The 17719-nt window shown below is 35.6% G+C and overlaps 2 protein-coding genes across 5 annotated transcripts; one reads left to right on the plus strand and one right to left on the minus strand.

Moving 5' to 3' along the window:
• The first annotated feature begins 362 nt into the window (after positions 1-362).
• LOC113095282 (protransforming growth factor alpha-like) lies at positions 363-14118 on the plus strand. 4 transcript variants are annotated; one of them, XM_026260866.1, is made up of 8 exons: positions 363-828; positions 5055-5148; positions 5309-5449; positions 7485-7599; positions 8423-8572; positions 9060-9169; positions 11002-11022; positions 11165-14118. In XM_026260866.1, the coding sequence occupies exons 2-8, from the start codon at positions 5061-5063 to the stop codon at positions 11170-11172; spliced, it is 633 nt and encodes a 210-aa protein (XP_026116651.1). In that variant the 5' UTR covers positions 363-828; positions 5055-5060; the 3' UTR covers positions 11173-14118. The 4 variants fall into 4 exon arrangements, with proteins under 4 accessions (XP_026116651.1, XP_026116656.1, XP_026116645.1 ...); XM_026260871.1 differs by lacking the exon at positions 11002-11022; XM_026260860.1 differs by lacking the exons at positions 11002-11022; positions 11165-14118 and having other exon boundaries at positions 9060-9291.
• A 308-nt stretch (positions 14119-14426) lies between these two features.
• Positions 14427-17653, minus strand: LOC113095318 (haloacid dehalogenase-like hydrolase domain-containing protein 3). Its single transcript, XM_026260886.1, has 3 exons — positions 16845-17653; positions 16397-16761; positions 14427-16106 (listed from the first exon to the last, which is right to left on the minus strand). Exons 2-3 carry the CDS (start codon positions 16724-16726, stop codon positions 15711-15713), a joined length of 726 nt encoding a protein of 241 aa, XP_026116671.1. The 5' UTR covers positions 16727-16761; positions 16845-17653; the 3' UTR covers positions 14427-15710.
• Between the last annotated feature and the right edge of the window lie 66 nt (positions 17654-17719).

Genomic DNA, 17719 nt, shown 5'->3' on the forward strand with positions numbered 1-17719 from the left:
ACCTCTGTGGACATTTGGGTTCTTCCAATAAGTGTTGTAAAAGCAGACACTTAAGAATGATCAACCAAATCAATCCAGTCTTGAGGAATCATTTTAACCTGGTATAAATCAATATGGCTACCAATAATAAGGAGCTGTATCTCAACCCTTAATTCACTCTGTAGTTAGTTCTGAAAATAAACGCAGTCAACCTTTTTTTGTTTTTGTTTTTGTTGCATATTTAAAAAAATAACTTACATCGAGAAAAAAAGGTACACAGGTCTAAACAAAATATGTTAAAACACTATCAGATCTCCATCAACGCACGTCTTTAAATCACACGAGCGCACACGCATGACACAAGCACGCGCTCACAACAGAAGGATGTCAATGGTGTGAAAAGGGTTCTGTGCTAGGAGTGATTTAGGAGTGTATTAGTAACGGGGTTTTGTAGTTAACAATGTTTTATTATCTTTATCGTGAAAGTGAATTAGAACTAAATATATAGATAGGGCTTCATATGACGTCAGTGGTAAGACGGCGTTGCTCAAGTTTGACGTCAAGTTCAAAATACCTGAGTTGACGCATGGCGTCTTTTGTCGAGTAGGACACATGAAGCTATGAAGAAAGACATACACAGTTTTACTATGGAAGTCAGTTTTCTAACCTGTGCAGCGGACTATCAATAATATTGGCCAATCTAAAGAATACGAACGTGCCTTCATCTATGTTGACAAAGATAAATGATTTAAAATAAGAGACGACGCTGCAAATCCTCCAACAACAAGTGATTGAAACGCCTTATAATGATGTATCGTGCTTTTTGGGATACAATATTCCTTCTCACCGGTGAGTTAAAGTATTTGATGTTGTGTTCATTCAATTTACTTTTATTATGTTTATCATGGTACTCAAATGTAAATAATACGTCAATTAATGAAGCAAAATATTAGAGTTAAATGTATGAAAAAGTTTAGCCTAAACAACCCACATTGCCTCAAGTGGAAACTTAGTCAGAATCTAAGAATCTATCTATCAGAATCTTTTTCATTCAGAGGTTGAACTGAATCTGAGAGTTGTAAATAACCTTATTTTTAGCATCGTGATTTGACACTCTATTCATCAATATATATATATATATATATATATATATATATATATATATATATATATATATAAATATATATATATATAAATAATAATAATATTAGGGTCCACTTTTCTCCTGACACCCACCATTTCATTCTCATAATAAGCAATGAAAGGCTAATGTTATATAATTATTCTGCTTTGTCGTGCAGATTTGATAGTGTGAAGAATGTCCTGTCAGTGTTTATCCAAGGCACTGAAGAAACAGTGGTTTGCTGTCCTTTTTTTGTCTAGCAGCTTCTTTGGCTCGGGAGTCTTGCTGCTGTCATTAACAAGGTTAACAGAGCTTAGTTTAAATATAGAGCCACTCTTTACCTTCCATCTTTTATGGCTTTGTTTCTACAATGAAGGCAAGTTCTTAACTCAGCAAACCATTTCAGTGAGAAAAGTTCTGTAAAGATTAAAGGAATTTTAATATCAGATGGACATAATGTGTTGTTGCTTTCTGTGCTTTTAATATTAAAGTGATAATATGGTGTTACTAAAAATAACTTTGTGTATTTGGTGTAATGAAATGCGTTTATTCGGATTAAGGTTCAAAAAAAACTTTTTTCCCCACATACTGTATATTATTGTTTTTCCTCTATGCCCCGACTTTTTGAAACACATGGATTTTTAGAAAGCTCATTTGTCAGAAAAGCAAGGTGTGCTCTGATTGGTCAGCTATACAGTGCATTTTGATTGGCCAAATACCTCAAGCGTGTAACGGAAATGTTAAACCCCTTACCATACTGGCGCAATGAGGCAAAAACTATACAACCCATTACAAATGAGGCATTTGTTGCATCCAGTGGGGACATAATTACTGATTATAATGACTTCGGCTGTCTTTTTATGCATTGCGTTGCATATGTCTGCATTTGTGATAAGAGAGACGGCAAACAACAAGCGCTACTCTACACTGCTCAAAACTCGCATTTGAATCATCAATGGCAAATTATTTAAATATGTAAACATATTTACAGTCTGTGAGTAAGAACAGCGGGCATTGTAGTCTTCTCTCCCAGGATCAGGAAACAGTCCTCCATAAAATGCATTGCATACATGTGAATATTTGGTTGTAAATAGATCTTAACCACTGATTTCTAGTTGTGTCCTCTTTTGGAAGGCCAAATAAAGTAGTTTCACTTGAAAGTCGATCTGGCGATTTTACAACATTCCCGTAATTACGAGATTCCAATATGTAAAAAGTATTCTGGTCCTCGTAGAACTCGTAATCACAACTGGTGAACCGGGAGTTTTCTGAGAGCTACGACCTGGTACCTCCTGACCGCTGTACCACCTAACCACCACAGGCTCTGTTTAGGAGTTGATTTTCGTAGAAAAGCATAATTCTGAGAACATGAACAGTTCTGAGTAGAACGTCACATACTGTCACCTCAAAATTACTGTAATTACAATATGGCGTGAATGCAGCAAGAGTTACGCATTCATTCTTTGCGTGAACATTTTGGTGGTGTTATGCAAATCTTTCCACACCATGACGTAGCCATGTGGGGGTGTGTTAGAACGAGCCATTTAGAGGGTGTGTGGTTGACATTTAACTTTTGTAAAGAATATCTCTTTGGTTTTGCGACTTTAGTCTTTGCTACTTGACAGATCTTTATGCACCAAGAGCATGTAACACTCCAAAGAGAAAGGAAAGCTTGAATCGCATCATAAGAACCCTTTAAGCAAATGTTTGTGCATTACATCATGACTGGATATTTTTAAACCTGTCTGATGCAGGATGCTCTATGGTAAATCATTGACATTACAGTATGAATTTCTTATGAAAACAATTTTACAAATAAATTAGATTGGATTTGACTTGACTTGATGCCTTATAAATAGCTAATTTTAATTACTGAGTAATTGTATCTGTATTGCAAGCACCTGTTTTATTCATCTTTCCAGTAGGCTAGAAAATGTACCATTATCTCAGTAAGTGGTTTTGGTACAATGATGTTTAACGAATGGAGTTTGGTATGTAAACCCTCAAGTAGGAATATCCTTGCAATGATAAAAAAGGGTTCAATTCTGTAATTAATTATTTACCCTCGTCTTGGTACAAAATTTTGTGACTTACTTCACATGTAGATATTTTGAGAAATGTCTCTGTGTTTTTGTCCTTACAATGAAAGTGAATAGTCACCTAAACTATTTGGTTTCCAGCATTCTGCTGTAAATCACCTTTTGTGTTCCATAGAAGATAGAAATGTTTACTATCAGAAATTAATTTTTCTGTTGAATATTCATAATTTGTATTTTAAATATTGATTGATGGAGGAAGAATGGCATTGGTGTGACCTGGTTCAAACTCTTTTTATGCTGCAAATATGTCCAACTGAACAATTCTCAGACTAGAGTTTAATCTAGTCAGTTTATCAATGTATTTATGATTTAATTGTTATCGCGGCATGGGCTGTGGAAAAACAAAACATTATTGTAAACTGACAAGCTTTCCTGAGCAGTTTTACTTCACAATGAAACACAGTACCCTCTCATTTAACAGGGATTTTCATAAAGCCCCTGTGCACAAAGAATAAGAACATGCCTTGAGGTCCCAGACTCTTTCAAGTCATTTTAGTGACAGATGTTGTATCAGTATGCATGGCCTTTACTTAAAAATAATACACACATATGTATATGTATATATATGTATATATATATATGTGTGTGTATGTGCAGACTGTCAATCTTTAAAACATTTTTTAGCTCCAAGCGGTGATAATTGTGGTACAAGCACAACCCTGCGGGTAAATTATGTCAAAAAGACATTGGTTTGACATCAAAATAAAAAAAATTAAAAAAACATGTCAAAACATGCAAATCAAGCTGATTTCAAAATCTTGCCACAATGTTGATTTGATGTAGGTCTGTGCAATATATCGAAATATCGCAAATCTACATATAACAATATGCATATCGCTACGGCTTGCAATATTTGGGGCCATTAACAAAAGACACAGATAAAATCATTCATTGCTCTTACCTTAATAACTTTTGTAGCTCAAATAAGAATCAGTGCATATTGAATTGTAAATACTAAGCAGTGTTGTATTTTTCCTTTTTTATTATTCAGTTCATAAACTCATGTTAAAATGACATTACGTAATACTAGAGTCATAGTCACTTTCAAAAGTTGTTGTAGGGGTGCTTTCTTCTCACAAAAAAGTGAAACGTATGCTATTTATATTAGAATCAGACTGAGCTTTATCCACCTCTTAAAGGGATAGTTCACCCAAAAAGATAGTTATAGAAGTTCACACAACTGACTCCATAACAGCGGAGTAAAATGGCTTCAACTGAAAATGTGGCACTTTAAGCATTATCGTATCACATATCGACTATCAGATTATTTTATCAAGTTTATAGAGTTATGGCATATCGCATTTTTCTTCAATTTTTGCACAGCCCTAATTGTTTTCAGTAGTTTGGTTTGCCATTAGTGTATTGCTACACTAATGGTACAATATTCTAAAAAGCATATCAGAACTTTCAGTATTGATTAAGTTTATTTATAATAAACATTTTCTTATCTCGACTGTCATGTTGGATTTATTTTCACTGAGCTCATTGCAGTGCAATTCTATGCATATATGATGCCTTAAAACTGTCTTACTGGATATTGCTAACATTTTGAGCAGAGTGAAACATTTTGTGATTTGTGGTGGTTCTGTCATTTCTGTAAATGTACAAGTGAATTAAGCACACGACAAGGATTCCTTTGACAGTGTCTTACCTGTGTATGCGGAGAGATCCGCATCACAAATCCACTTTAATTTTATCTTAACCCAGTCTTTCTCTAGCAGCTCTTAAAATAGACTGAAGGTCAGAAGTCAGTTACTCCCACTGATGTTCCAGGGCTAAAGTCTAAAGCAAGTGGGTTTTAAGTAGCTATTTCTCATTTGCGCTGGACGCCACTCAAGCCTTTTTCTCTCTAGTGTGTGATGCTGTTGTTCCGCTGTTTTCTCATTGCTGTAACGGTCATGAGTCTGGCAATTTTTGACTTTGTTGGATCCTCATTTTCACATTTGGGTAAGGTGTTCACAATACTAGATTTTACAGAGTCAGTAGTAGTTGTATTTGAATAGTTTTTTGAACACCTCATCATAATCTACTTAGCTGTTCTCAACAATATTAGAGTTTCAATGTAGTACTTTTTTTTTAAAATATATGGTGCTGTTTGATTTTTTAGGCTCCCTTTTTACATATGGGCAGGTGCAAGAGAATTCTACCTCAACAACGACCATTGCAACCACAACAACAACTACTACTACCACTACCACAACCACCACCACCAGCACGACGACAACCACTACTACTACACGTGTCAAAAGTATGCTCTGTCTGCCTTTTTCTTTATGCTCCACTCATTTAGGCCTTATAGACTGAAATCAAATGTATATTTTTCTGAAAAAGAATTAATGTATTCCATATACACCACCAATTATTTTGTCTGCCAACCCTTTCCTTCAACAATCAACTGCAAGGTGTATTCATTTTTCAGTGCAATGGCCATATTTCAAAATCCTATCCACAACAGACCCCCCCCCAAGCCCCCATCCTACATTTTTTTCTTTTTTTTTTTGTTAATCTTTTACACTTAGATGTTTGATAGAATACGCAAGAAATATGTAATAACTAAGTATTTTCATTGACCGTGTTTTGAAAAATGAATAAATAAATAAACAGTTTAGATTTCTTCCTCCGTTCATGAAAAAATGCTAGAAGTGGACACATGGTAATACTAGGCTGCTAAAACAAAGAAAGAATATTTTAGTCATTGTCCATTAAAAATGTATTTATTATTTATTCATTATACTCCAGACAGTTTTTATCTTGTAGACAAAGCTCACAATGATTAGAAACGGGAATCTGTCAATTTCAAGAAAGCCCCTCAGATCTTGATCTGTAGTCCTGGCTAAGTCTTGCTTTTTATTGTTTTACACTGTGTCTGCTTTTGTACTTTCTTCAGATCAAAAGTGCATCTTAGGAGTCTGAGTAGAGTCTGAGAAATAGGCGAGTCTTGAAAAAAATAAAATCTAAAGGACTGCGGTCTTCCAGATAATATAAAATCCTCTAATTCTGATTGGCTGAGACCATGGAATTGCTTTCCTTCTTTCCACTTCTTCAGTTTCCACCGATGCCTTTCACAAAACATCACCAATTTGGCTCTAGCCTTGATGATAATAAAGGCTGGAAATGTAATATTAGTAGATAATTCTGTTTGTGTTAAAGTGGGGTCAGTAATGATGAAGTAATCATATGTGCTGTTCCTAAATTTGTTGAAATGCCAAAGTTCTGTCATGAAACTCTAGATGGCGCAGACTGATGGGTCGTTAATGCAAAATGACATTCACAGCTTTAAACTTCTGGGCATAATCTGATTCATTCATGTTGCATACACGGCGAATAAACTTGCTGCTTTAAATAGCTAGTTAGCATCCACTAGAGCATTTTACTGCCTGCTTTTAAGCCTGGGACACGCCAAGCCAATGGTCAGTCATCGGTGAACATCTGTCAGGCTAGTTTGTTTGTTGTGTTTCTCATGTCTGTGGCAGTTTGCCTGATTCAACATGTTGGTACGAGTGATAACTCTGATTTGATGCTAAGTTTAGTTTCCGAGAATAAAGCGGAAATTATGAAAATAAGTAAGTAAGTGAAGGCAGCACTGACAGAAGGCCAAATGTTACTTGATCTTTCCCATTCCAATATGTGAATATTTTCATAACAACATGAGCCGCTTACATATTCAAAATGATAAGCAAGCGCTGCTCCTGTTTAGGTTTCGTATATCTGCGTATATCTCATATATCCTAGTTTTGGTTTCTCCTTTTGAATGGTGAACATATACTATTTATAGCTGCTGATATGGACAATTAAGGCAACAACAGTCGGCTTGGTGTATCCCAGTAGATTTGCTCTAAAAACCCTCCACCTTCCCCAGCTCCACCTGTATAGATCTTGTTATTAAAAATGCTGCTTGTGCTGCAGCAGTATGTCTTAAATGTCACACAGCACCGTATTGGCAGTAGCAAGTTCCTGTATTTACTTGGCGGCAGCAACAGCAGCAATAATCTACAACAACAGCAATAACCAACCTGCGCAGCAATTCAGTACTGTAGCAGATCTGTCCTGCCAAGACCAAATACGTTAACGTTGTCATATCCATCACCATGCTAAAATCTTCAGAGAGTTTTTTGTGATAGAACTGAGATAATGGGCAGTGGTATTATTATTGGTCATTAGGCATAAAATTAGCAAATACATTTTTAAGTAATTCTTGCATAGATCTTCATGTATATTTTATTAAACAAGAAATTGTTGTTTATGCCCATATTGAAACCAGCTTGTTTATTCTGTTCTTGAAGAATTTATAGCAGCCGCTGTCCACTCTCACTTCGATGACTGCCCGGACTCCCACAGCCACTTCTGTTTTCATGGCACATGCCGCTTTCTCATACTGGAGGAAACACCTGCATGCATGTAAGTTATAATATTGTCTTTTTTTTTTTTTTCAAATTGAATGAGATTTTTTTGTTCCATGTATTTTTCCTGTGTTCTGTCTACCCCTAGTGTGTTAACAATCCAGTGTTCACATTTTTTAAATTTGATAATTAACAACAATCGTTTTCAAGCAATCAAAACACATCTATATGTCCAAGCAGTCTTATTTTCTGCCATATATATTTTTAGTTGCTATAGGTTATAGAGACTGGAAAATTATTTTATGTTTTATTTAATGCTGTCTCTGTCAGCATTGCTGTTGCAGTTTTTATAGGAAGTGAAATGCTTTGAATCTTGATCACTGTGATTGTAGTTGAGGTCAGATTAAAAAAAAAAAAAAACACAAACATATTTTTACATAAAAATGATGCTAAACGGACTGACATGCATTTTGATTGATGCATTTTTGATAAATTATGACATTTTTGTTAATTTTTCCTTGTCAAGAAAAGCATGTTTTTTCCTAAATTGCGTTTCCGTTTATAAATGTGGCTGAATAGCAGTATTCAGATCTGTGTTGGTGCTTGTGTCTGAGTCCTACTGTTGTCAAGTAGTTTACTGTTTTCTCTGTGTCCACATCTGTATGTCGTAGTTCATCTCAAATTGTCAAATTAATTATAGTCAATTTGAATTTGATTGATTTTATGAACATGATACTAGCAGATTCCTAATTTGGGAAATAAATGCTTAATACTTAAATCTATTGAATATACTTATGATTTCCCATGCATTTTTTCATATTTGTCTTTAGTTTTCTAAAACCCTCTTTTTCAATTATAATAAGTCAGCCTTGTTTGTGTAGATGTCATCCTGGCTTTGTGGGTATGCGATGCGAACATGCAGATCTCTTGGCTGTGGTGGCGTCTAACCACAGGCAGCAGACTGTGGCCTCCATGCTGGTGTTGTGTGTGGTGGGCAGTGTTCTACTCGTACTGTTCTGCACTTTACTAAAGTGAGTATTATTCATTTAGCACCCATTTAAATCTGTATTTAATATTAACTTTTTTTTAACAAAAAAATACAATAAAATGGTAATATTGTGAAATAGGATTGCAATTGAAAAGAGCTATTTTCTATTTTAACACACTTTAAAATGTAATTTATTCCTGTGATGGCAAAGATGTCATTACTCCAGTCTTCAGTGTCACTGGATCCTTCACAAATCATCATGCTAACTTAATGCTCAAGAAAAAATTCTTATTATTATCAATGTTGAAAACTGTTTTGGTGCTTAATATAGCAATTTAGAAAGTAATAAAATCAAATGAAAAGTACCCAATTTTTTGGAATCTGATTAGTATTCCTGCATGTATCATAATTTCCCAAGAACAGGTTATTTGTGTGGTTTTATATCTGTCTTTGTTTAATTAACTGTGCAATAAAAAATTTGGTGGAAGGAAAAAAAGGTCATATATAGAGTTTACACATTGTCTCTCTAGTTGTTGGTGGAGACGGGGTGGTTGTGGGCGAGGTAACACCATTTCATGTTGGTCGAAGAAGCCTAGGAGTATTTTGACGAGTGGGACATCCTGCTGTCACTCAGAAACAGGTATTCTGGTGTTACATTTCCCTTTTTACACAACTTTTTGCTGAGTTGTAGTGTCATGTGTTAAGTGTCATGTGGTGTCTAATTATGATCAGCAACGGGGTGTTTGCATACCGAGACCAGCATATGTGTGAGGCATTTAAAGGGGTCATCAGATTCCCATTTTCCACAAGTTGTTATGATTCTTTAGGGTCTTAATGAAAAGTCTGTAACATAGTTTGGTTAAAATTTGGTTAAAAACTAAAAAAAATTTTTACCCTGTCAAAAACAGCTCGTTTTGTAGCATTTTTCTTTAAATGCTCTCTTCTGAGCTGCTCTCAGAGAGACTGTTTACATTAGCCGTATTCATTGCCGCATTCATAGCACATTATTAGGAAAGGAGATTTGCTAAGATTCATTACAAAATACTTCTTACTTTTTCTGTTGGTGAAGCTGGACCACAAATTATTTGCACGAAGATAGAGGCATTTATGGCGCTACCATGAGACAACATCAATAAAACCCATAGTAAACGAGGCATTTGTTGCATCCACTGTCTTTTTACCCGTTGCGTTGCGTATCGTGCTGTGTAAGCATGAAACCATGTCTGCATTTGTGATCGGTGAAACAACAAACAAGTAGTGCTACTCTAGTACACTGATCAAAACTCGCGTTTGAATCATCAGTGGCAAATCCTTTAAATATGAAAATGTACTTACAGACTATGTTTCAGAAGTTGGAACTGCCCTACTTTATAGAAACAGACACCGGCATCGTAAGCTACTGGTTCAGGAAATAATCCTTGTCCTCCGCAAAATGCACAGGACACATGTGAATATTTGGCTTGAACTGTTCTGGAACAGTGTTGTAAATACATCTTAACCACTGATTGCTATTGTTTTCTCTTTTGGAAGAAGGCCAAACAAAGTAGCTTAGCTTTCACAACGAAACACAGCGTTTCTACAACATGGCGCCGTTGGCAACACCGAGAATAAAAGTTATGCCTTCTTTCTTTGTGTGAACATTTGGCCTGCATTATGCAAATCTTCCCACATTGTGACATAGTCGTGGGGGGTGTTAGAATGAGACGTTTTAGGGGGTTGTGTCTTAACTTTTATAAAGAATATCTTCTTTATGCACCCAGAGCTTGTAACATTCCAAAGAGAAAGGAAAACTTGAAATCACATCATATGACATATGACCCCTTTAAAAGTCTTTCCCGTCTACTGTCCTGGCAGAATAAAAGTATTAATTGCTTTCAAAAACATTACTGATACCAAACATTTGAACAGAAAATAAATAAATAAAAAATCTTAAGAAAATCACATGTAGAAATCTTTTACATTTGTCTACAAAAATGTTTTCAAAAATATAAGTTTTAAAATGAAATTATTTTTAAAAACAATTCATCAAACGTGTCTAAACTTTAGCCTGGACGCATTTTCATGTTATGTTGTGAGTATATGTTCCTTGTCTTAGTGGGCAGATTACATATAATCACTGGAGGAACTGAATATGCCCAGACAGAATTATACATCTAGAAATGGAATTGCTGGAATTTTGTCCATACAAATACCCTCAGTTATCTCTTGTCTGTCTGCTCACAATCATGTTTGTTGACCGAGTATTGCAAACCTTTAATTAGATTTGTCAACAGTACATTGTCACATACTTTGTCAGCATCGTCAGGCACTTCTAATTGTTAGATGGAACTGTGGCTGTTTCCACAGTAACATATCAATACATTTGCATCAGTAATCTGTTTTTGAAGTACAACTCTGTGTCATGTTTGTCTAACGTGTGTATGTTTTGTAAATTTTCTCTTCCACTTCCATCTTGTCTTCTCATGTCATCAGAAAATGTTCCTTATGCACAAGGTATTTATAAAGTGTTTTGGAGTAGTTTGATCAACCCCTTTGCTTTCCCTATTCTTAGAATCTTATTATGTTAACAAAAAGGTTTCTACATTGCTTGTAATGACTTAATGATTTTATTTTTCATTTGATTTTTTTCATGCAGTGGTTTGACCTGCGTTTTCTGGAGCTCATGCAGGTGCTCTCTTAAAACTGAGACCACAAAATCTTCCATCTTACTCCTGGACTTTCCTATGACTACGTTTCTCAGACTGGCACAGCTGGTAAGCGCAGCACATATTGAGAGCATTTCGATGTGGGCAGTGGGAGAACTCATACATGGAACTTTACATTCAGACAGACTGTGTCATTCCAAAAAGGATATTTTTTGCAACAACAACAGCAATGACAAGAGTTAAAGATAGAGCTCAAAAACGAAGAAACTCTGAAAGAAGCACTCAGAACAAGCTAGATGGAGCTCAACTACAGGATCCAGTGATGTAAAGACAGGGCCATTTCGAATTAGATACAGATTGATGGCCACAAAAACTGATCTGAAACTGAAAACTATGAGAGAGGTTTTAAAGAAAACATTCTTACTAACAGTGCTTATCTTAAAGCTATAAATATTCTGACTGATGTGTAAGACAACATTTTCCCTATTTTTGTCTTTTAAAATGTTTATTATAAGCAAAACACTTATAGTATGGCATTAATGGGATGTGAGACTCACTAAAAAGTAGTTTAATATATACTTTTTAACAGGGATATAATATCACATTATTTTCTGTATCACGTTAATGGATAAAAAATGGGAGATAACGTTTAAGTCAGTCAGGTAGCATAGTAATATTAAAACTACCACAGACTCTTTTGCCAATTTATTTTTAGCTTGATCTCCTTATAATGTTGATTAAAAACATCGTAATCTTTCATATATTAACAGCAAACATAAGACACTTTAGCTGGCTCTGAGGGACAAATAATATATTTTACACATTATAGCACTTTTAATTATTTTGTTTTTTAATAAAAAAAATATTGAAAATGTATGGGGGGGGGGGCAATCAAAATTTTGACATGTAACTTAAAGTTATGCATAGGTTCTCAAATCCAACACTATTTTCTTCATGCACAAAAAGTGCTTGTTCATATAATGTGCTGTCAAAGTTATGTCAACATCAGTTGGGTAAATGGTTTGTAAACGGAGCCTCAGTATGTTCACTATTTTTAGTCACGGTATGACGTCACATAACATCTGCATGTTCACATATGGCAGCCTATGATTGGATGCTTGTTTATCTGATCACATAATTACACTTATTTCACTGTGCACTTGTGTGATGTACATTTCAAACGCATTGTGAATACACTTGGGTTTTCCATGATGGATGTTTGTGGAATAACTCACTTGAGGAATAAAATACTTCACTGTATCCTAAAGTGCACCATTCTCATGTTTATTGGGGCACACATATGCATACAGAGGCTCAAATCATTTTAGGTTTGATGCACATTGTCCTTATTAACTTATGCTTATAAGTCATATGGAAACTTTTACACTGAAATATTTTAATCCTTATGTTGATTTTGTTTTCTTTGTCTTATCTGTCCCCAAAATTGGCCAATCTCATGTTATACTACAAATGTTGATTGACCCTTAAGGGCAGAGGGTTTATATATCTTTATTTTGGAATGTCAAAATGTGGTGCTAGTACAAGTATATAAAATATGCCATTGCATGTTTTATTTAATTAAAACCCTTCTCGGAATGATTTAGTACAAAAAAACAACTGTGATGCAAAATGATTTGGTTGTGTTCTGTTTTGAGATCATGGAGGCATTTGAAGTCTGATCACTGTGTGAAGATTCATGAAATATTTGATATAACGATCCCAAGAGTCATCTAAGTGTTAGCATGGGCAACATTTGAGTTGTCGTCTATGTGAATGATTTTGATCAGTCTGAAAGAACAGATTCAGGATTGCTGATCTATATTTATTGATCCTATTATGTAACTTTATTATAAACATTTATTATATAAACAAACAAATGTGATTGTATAAGGAGTGCATATAAAATTCCTGAGAAATGAGTGATTGAGAGTGGAAAGACAGGAAAGAAAATGTATGTAATTGAGTGTTAAACGTCAGATATATCAAATGCAAGATTTTTTTTTCTTTTTTGGTCTTTGCTTTGGTTAAAAAGGTAATGTAAGCATTGGACATTTCAGACTGAACAGTTTTGTAACATTCAGTCATTGCATAATTTTCAGATGTAGAATTGCAGCCATCCGTTATGATGATGTCACACTCATAGACTAAGATGAATTGGCCTTAGACTAGAGATGATGTTTGGTGTCGCATCTCTTTCTTCGTTCCAATTGAACCCTGTTTTAAACCCGGTGACTGCTTACTGACTGACATTTATGTATGATATACTGTAAACACCATCCGTCGTTCTCAGTACTGTCTTGTTTCATGTTGGGAAAAATGCTTTGTAAATAATGTGTGTGAATATTATTTTTGGTTGTTCTGTATATGGAGAATGCAATGTTTTCTTGACTATCACTAATCATCAGTCAAGCATGAAGGTAAAAGTCAGATGATTCCAATAAGACTGTTACTTGCTTGACTGTATGACATTTTGTTGAGTGTTATGAGCTCTTTGTCTAAGTTTGCATATTTTTCCAAATATCACAAAGTGCAGCAAATTTTTGGACTGGACCGGATTCTTTTTTTATCGTAATTTCTTGTTTCATTAATCTTTTATGAAGCACACTCTTCCTTCCTGCTAAGTTATAAACCGCTATGTCCATATGTATCCTCTGTCATCTGAATATTTTAAAAGGGTCAAACAAAGAGTCAGAGTGCTCTTTTTGCTGCAGGTGAAGCTAAGCTTTTTATTTACTTACTTGCCAATTTATTTATTTGTTTGTTTGGCTAAACCTTTTGTGAGTTGAGGGGAAGGCCCCTAGAGATCATGGCTGAGAGCAGTTAAGCTTGCGCATGAGTGACCACATGATGCAAAGTGCCTGTGTGATGGACATTGCGCGAGTATTTTTATTTGTAATTTACTTTCTGTGCTCATACCTTATTTTGGCTTCATTTCTCTCCACATATTTTATTCCATTTTATTTATTTGTAGAGCAAGTAGTTTTTCCCTGAAAGGAACCCTTACTTGCTAAATAGATGCCAATAAAGAGCCTTTAACATCCATGGAACTTTGCCACAGCAAAAAAAGTTATTTTAGATTAAATCCATCCTCACACTAAATATACAATTGTTCTTTAGTGGAACTGTTCACTGAAAGGTTCTTATTTTGCATATTTCATCTTAACTGCTCTTAACCTCGATCTCCTCTCCCTTGCTTCTTCGACCACGATCCTCTGTTGATGGGTTTCTTAATCCCATTAAGCTTTTCAATTGGATTGCAGCACAGCCCCTCATAGCCGACTGGCTGATCCTCCAAAGCCAGCTTTGTTTTAAGAGCTCTGCTTAGGGAACTCCAGCAATATACACAATACACTTATGGAGCAGCGAGATACCACAAAAGAGCGGATGTATTCTAGTGTCGATTATGTGAACATCACCTGAGGAAACAAGCAGGAAACAGCGACTCTGTACGGGGACAATATTCACCGTCTCTGTCCTGCTGGTGTTTGCCCTCATTTCAAAATCTTCTCATCTTATGGAAATTCCACAATAATTGAAGAGCATTATCATCATCTTATTGTATTTTTGCCATTCTCATTTTTGCCCCAGTTCTTTTTAATATCAAACCATAGCTGGTATCTGCTGAAGCAGATGGGAAGGAATAAGAGGGTTATGTGATCTCCTTCACCATCTATCCACAGCAGCCTCTGCGCTGAAACAATGATATCAGCTCTCTACAGAAACTGCCCCTATTGTTTTTAATATTATTGTCTTGAACTATTTCACTGAAAAAATTATATTCTGATCCGTACAAAAAAAAAAACAACAACAATTATATTATATAAATAATTTTGTTTGCTTTTCAGCTGATGTTATCAGTCATATCATGAAAATGTTCAACAATGTTTAAAAGTTCAACTGTCACACCAACTTAAAGTAACAATGTCCCTCATAGTCTATTACAAGACATTTAATGTGTTTTAATGCGTTTTTGTCTTTAACTATAGGTTAATTTATTTAATAATCTATATACAAGTCGTAATCGAGTTATTATTTGCCAATTTATCACTAAACAATTGATTGTTAATTTCTTTATATGAAGAGTACATTTGCAAAAACATCAATTTTTAAGAATTTTCAAAACTCATGTTTTGATAAGAAAATTTAGCAAATAAACTCTTCATAGAGCGAGAGAGAGAGTGTAACTGAGACCATCAGTCAAACCTTTATATTTGGGGACTATATCTGACCAGTATTTTACCAGATGCTATATCTACAAATGACTGGTAACAATCTGACAATTTTCACAAACAATATATAATTTATTGGCAGATTAACAATAAAATAATGTATTGGCAATTACGGTTTTATTAAATCTTAACTTTTAAAAGAACATGATTTTTTTGTTTTCCTGTCCCACATTGATGTTTCAGCTTACGTCTCGTTTCATCAAATAAAACGTGCATCTGGGAAAAAATATGGTCCATTTAAAATGTGTTTAACCCTGCAGCAACATTACATAATCATCAGCTGCACTGGATAAAATGTGTGCACTCTTCAGTCTGCATCCTGTTTTAATCGAGCTGGTAGTTCATCTAGGCTCTGTAATCTATGCTGTGGAGGAACATCAAGGTGCCCGTGACAGTCTTGTCTGTCAAGCAGGTAACCTCTAATACCCAATGAGTGTGAGGTCAGGTAGTCCTTCACAAAATGGTCCCCAACGTGAACTACACTGGAGGCTGGAACACCACACCGTACCAGTGCCTGGATAAAAATGGCAGGGTCTGGTTTAGCAACCCCAGCATCTTCTGAGGTCAGCAGAAATGAGAAGTGATTGAGAAGTCCACATCCCCTCAGGATCCCTTCCAAACGCTTGTCGAAGTTGGAGACTACGCCTTGCTCGAGTCCTAAAGCGGTGCAGAACTTGAGGGTGCTATTAGAATCAGGAAACACCTGATGATGACACAATCTGAGATTATAAACATCCATCTTCCTCATTTTAGAGTAAGTGTAGCATACTTCAAAATAACAGTATGAACTTGCCTACATGTAATCTGTTTCAATTAGTAATTTATGAGGTCGAGAAATAACTGGCAGTGGAGATGTGTATTGAACGAGCGCCCCCTGCAGGGGATTTTGGAATTAGTAATAAAACCCGCTTAAAATATTGAAACAATATAATTTTGAAAGAAAAAACAACAGTTTTAAAGGCTAAAATATCTTATAAGTAAAATACCCCTTACCTCCCAGTTTTCTGGTCCACAAAAGTTGTGATAAAGGTTGTGGGCTAGACTGTCCAGTAAAGCAGGGTCATCTACCGCACACTGGGCAAAAGTGTCCCTCACTAGTCCAGTCCACCACACCTGGCTGTTCATGCCCACAGCTCTGCCATAGTTGGGAAATAGGCGTAATTGCTGCCGGTAAGTCTGTCTGAAAGCAGTTTCTAGCTGAGCAGCTGGCACCTTGAGTCCTGCTCTCTCTGCTTCGAGGCAGTACTGCTCTCCAACCGAGCGGCGGACCTTTAACAGGGTGTCCTTCACATCCCATAACACCCAACGCACTGGCCCTCGCATCACAGACACGACTGGAAACCGACACGTCTTATGCTCTGATAACAGGAATGACACATAACCTACAGAAGCTAACGTAAGGTTGAAAAGCAAGGTGATAGAAAGAAAATAGTGTGCTTACTAGAAGTTGTTTTCCTCTAGGGGGCGCCTGGCGGCTCAAAAGCCGAATGCCACATTGAAACGCATTTAAATCTCAATGATTGTTTTTGTGCCGCTGGGGATATTTGAACCCTAAAAACACTATCATATAATAAAATAAAATAATTAAAGATTTTTCAATTGAAAGGATTCTGTCATAAATTGCAAATGTCAACCAACAACATTAATGCCTCATTCAGAGTAAACAATAACAACTGTGCTTGGTCCATTGCGAGAAGCGATGAGAAAAGCAACCTGTATCACGTGAAGATGTGCTACTTCTGCAGTGGCCTGGACGATTATTTGTAGCCGAGTGTTGTAATTTAGAAACTTAAAAACCGGTTTAATTTAAAATACATTTTTAGCTACTAATCATGCCTGCCTATTTAGAGATGATTTCAAGACCCGTCGTTTTGACAGCCCTACTCGGTTCCTGCTGCCTTTCTACCCACTATTTCTATTATAGCTAACGAGTTCTTCATTACAAATGTCCGTATAGGATCGGATCAAGCGAACAAGGGTTCCCCCTTTGAAATAATTTTTTTGTAGTTAGGCAACGCTTTTCGTCCAACCGATATTTAGACATTTACATTTACTTCAATACGTTTGTCTTCGGTCCTTGAAAGCAGAAAATATCACATCACATCACACTGGTTTCACTCTATTTTTGAGCACATCTTACAGACTCCCATGTTTTTTATATCAGGTTAGTAATATTTTATATGGCCTAACCCTACTCCTGACATAACCATCACAGAAAACTGTGAGACTAGATTTAAACAGAAACAAGATTAAACTGCTTTATAAGACTTTTAACCATTGAGGACATGTAAAAGTCGTCATAATTGTTCTCTATTT

This window comes from Carassius auratus, chromosome 6 (assembly GCF_003368295.1).
Source record: "Carassius auratus strain Wakin chromosome 6, ASM336829v1, whole genome shotgun sequence".
NCBI lineage: Eukaryota > Metazoa > Chordata > Actinopteri > Cypriniformes > Cyprinidae > Carassius > Carassius auratus.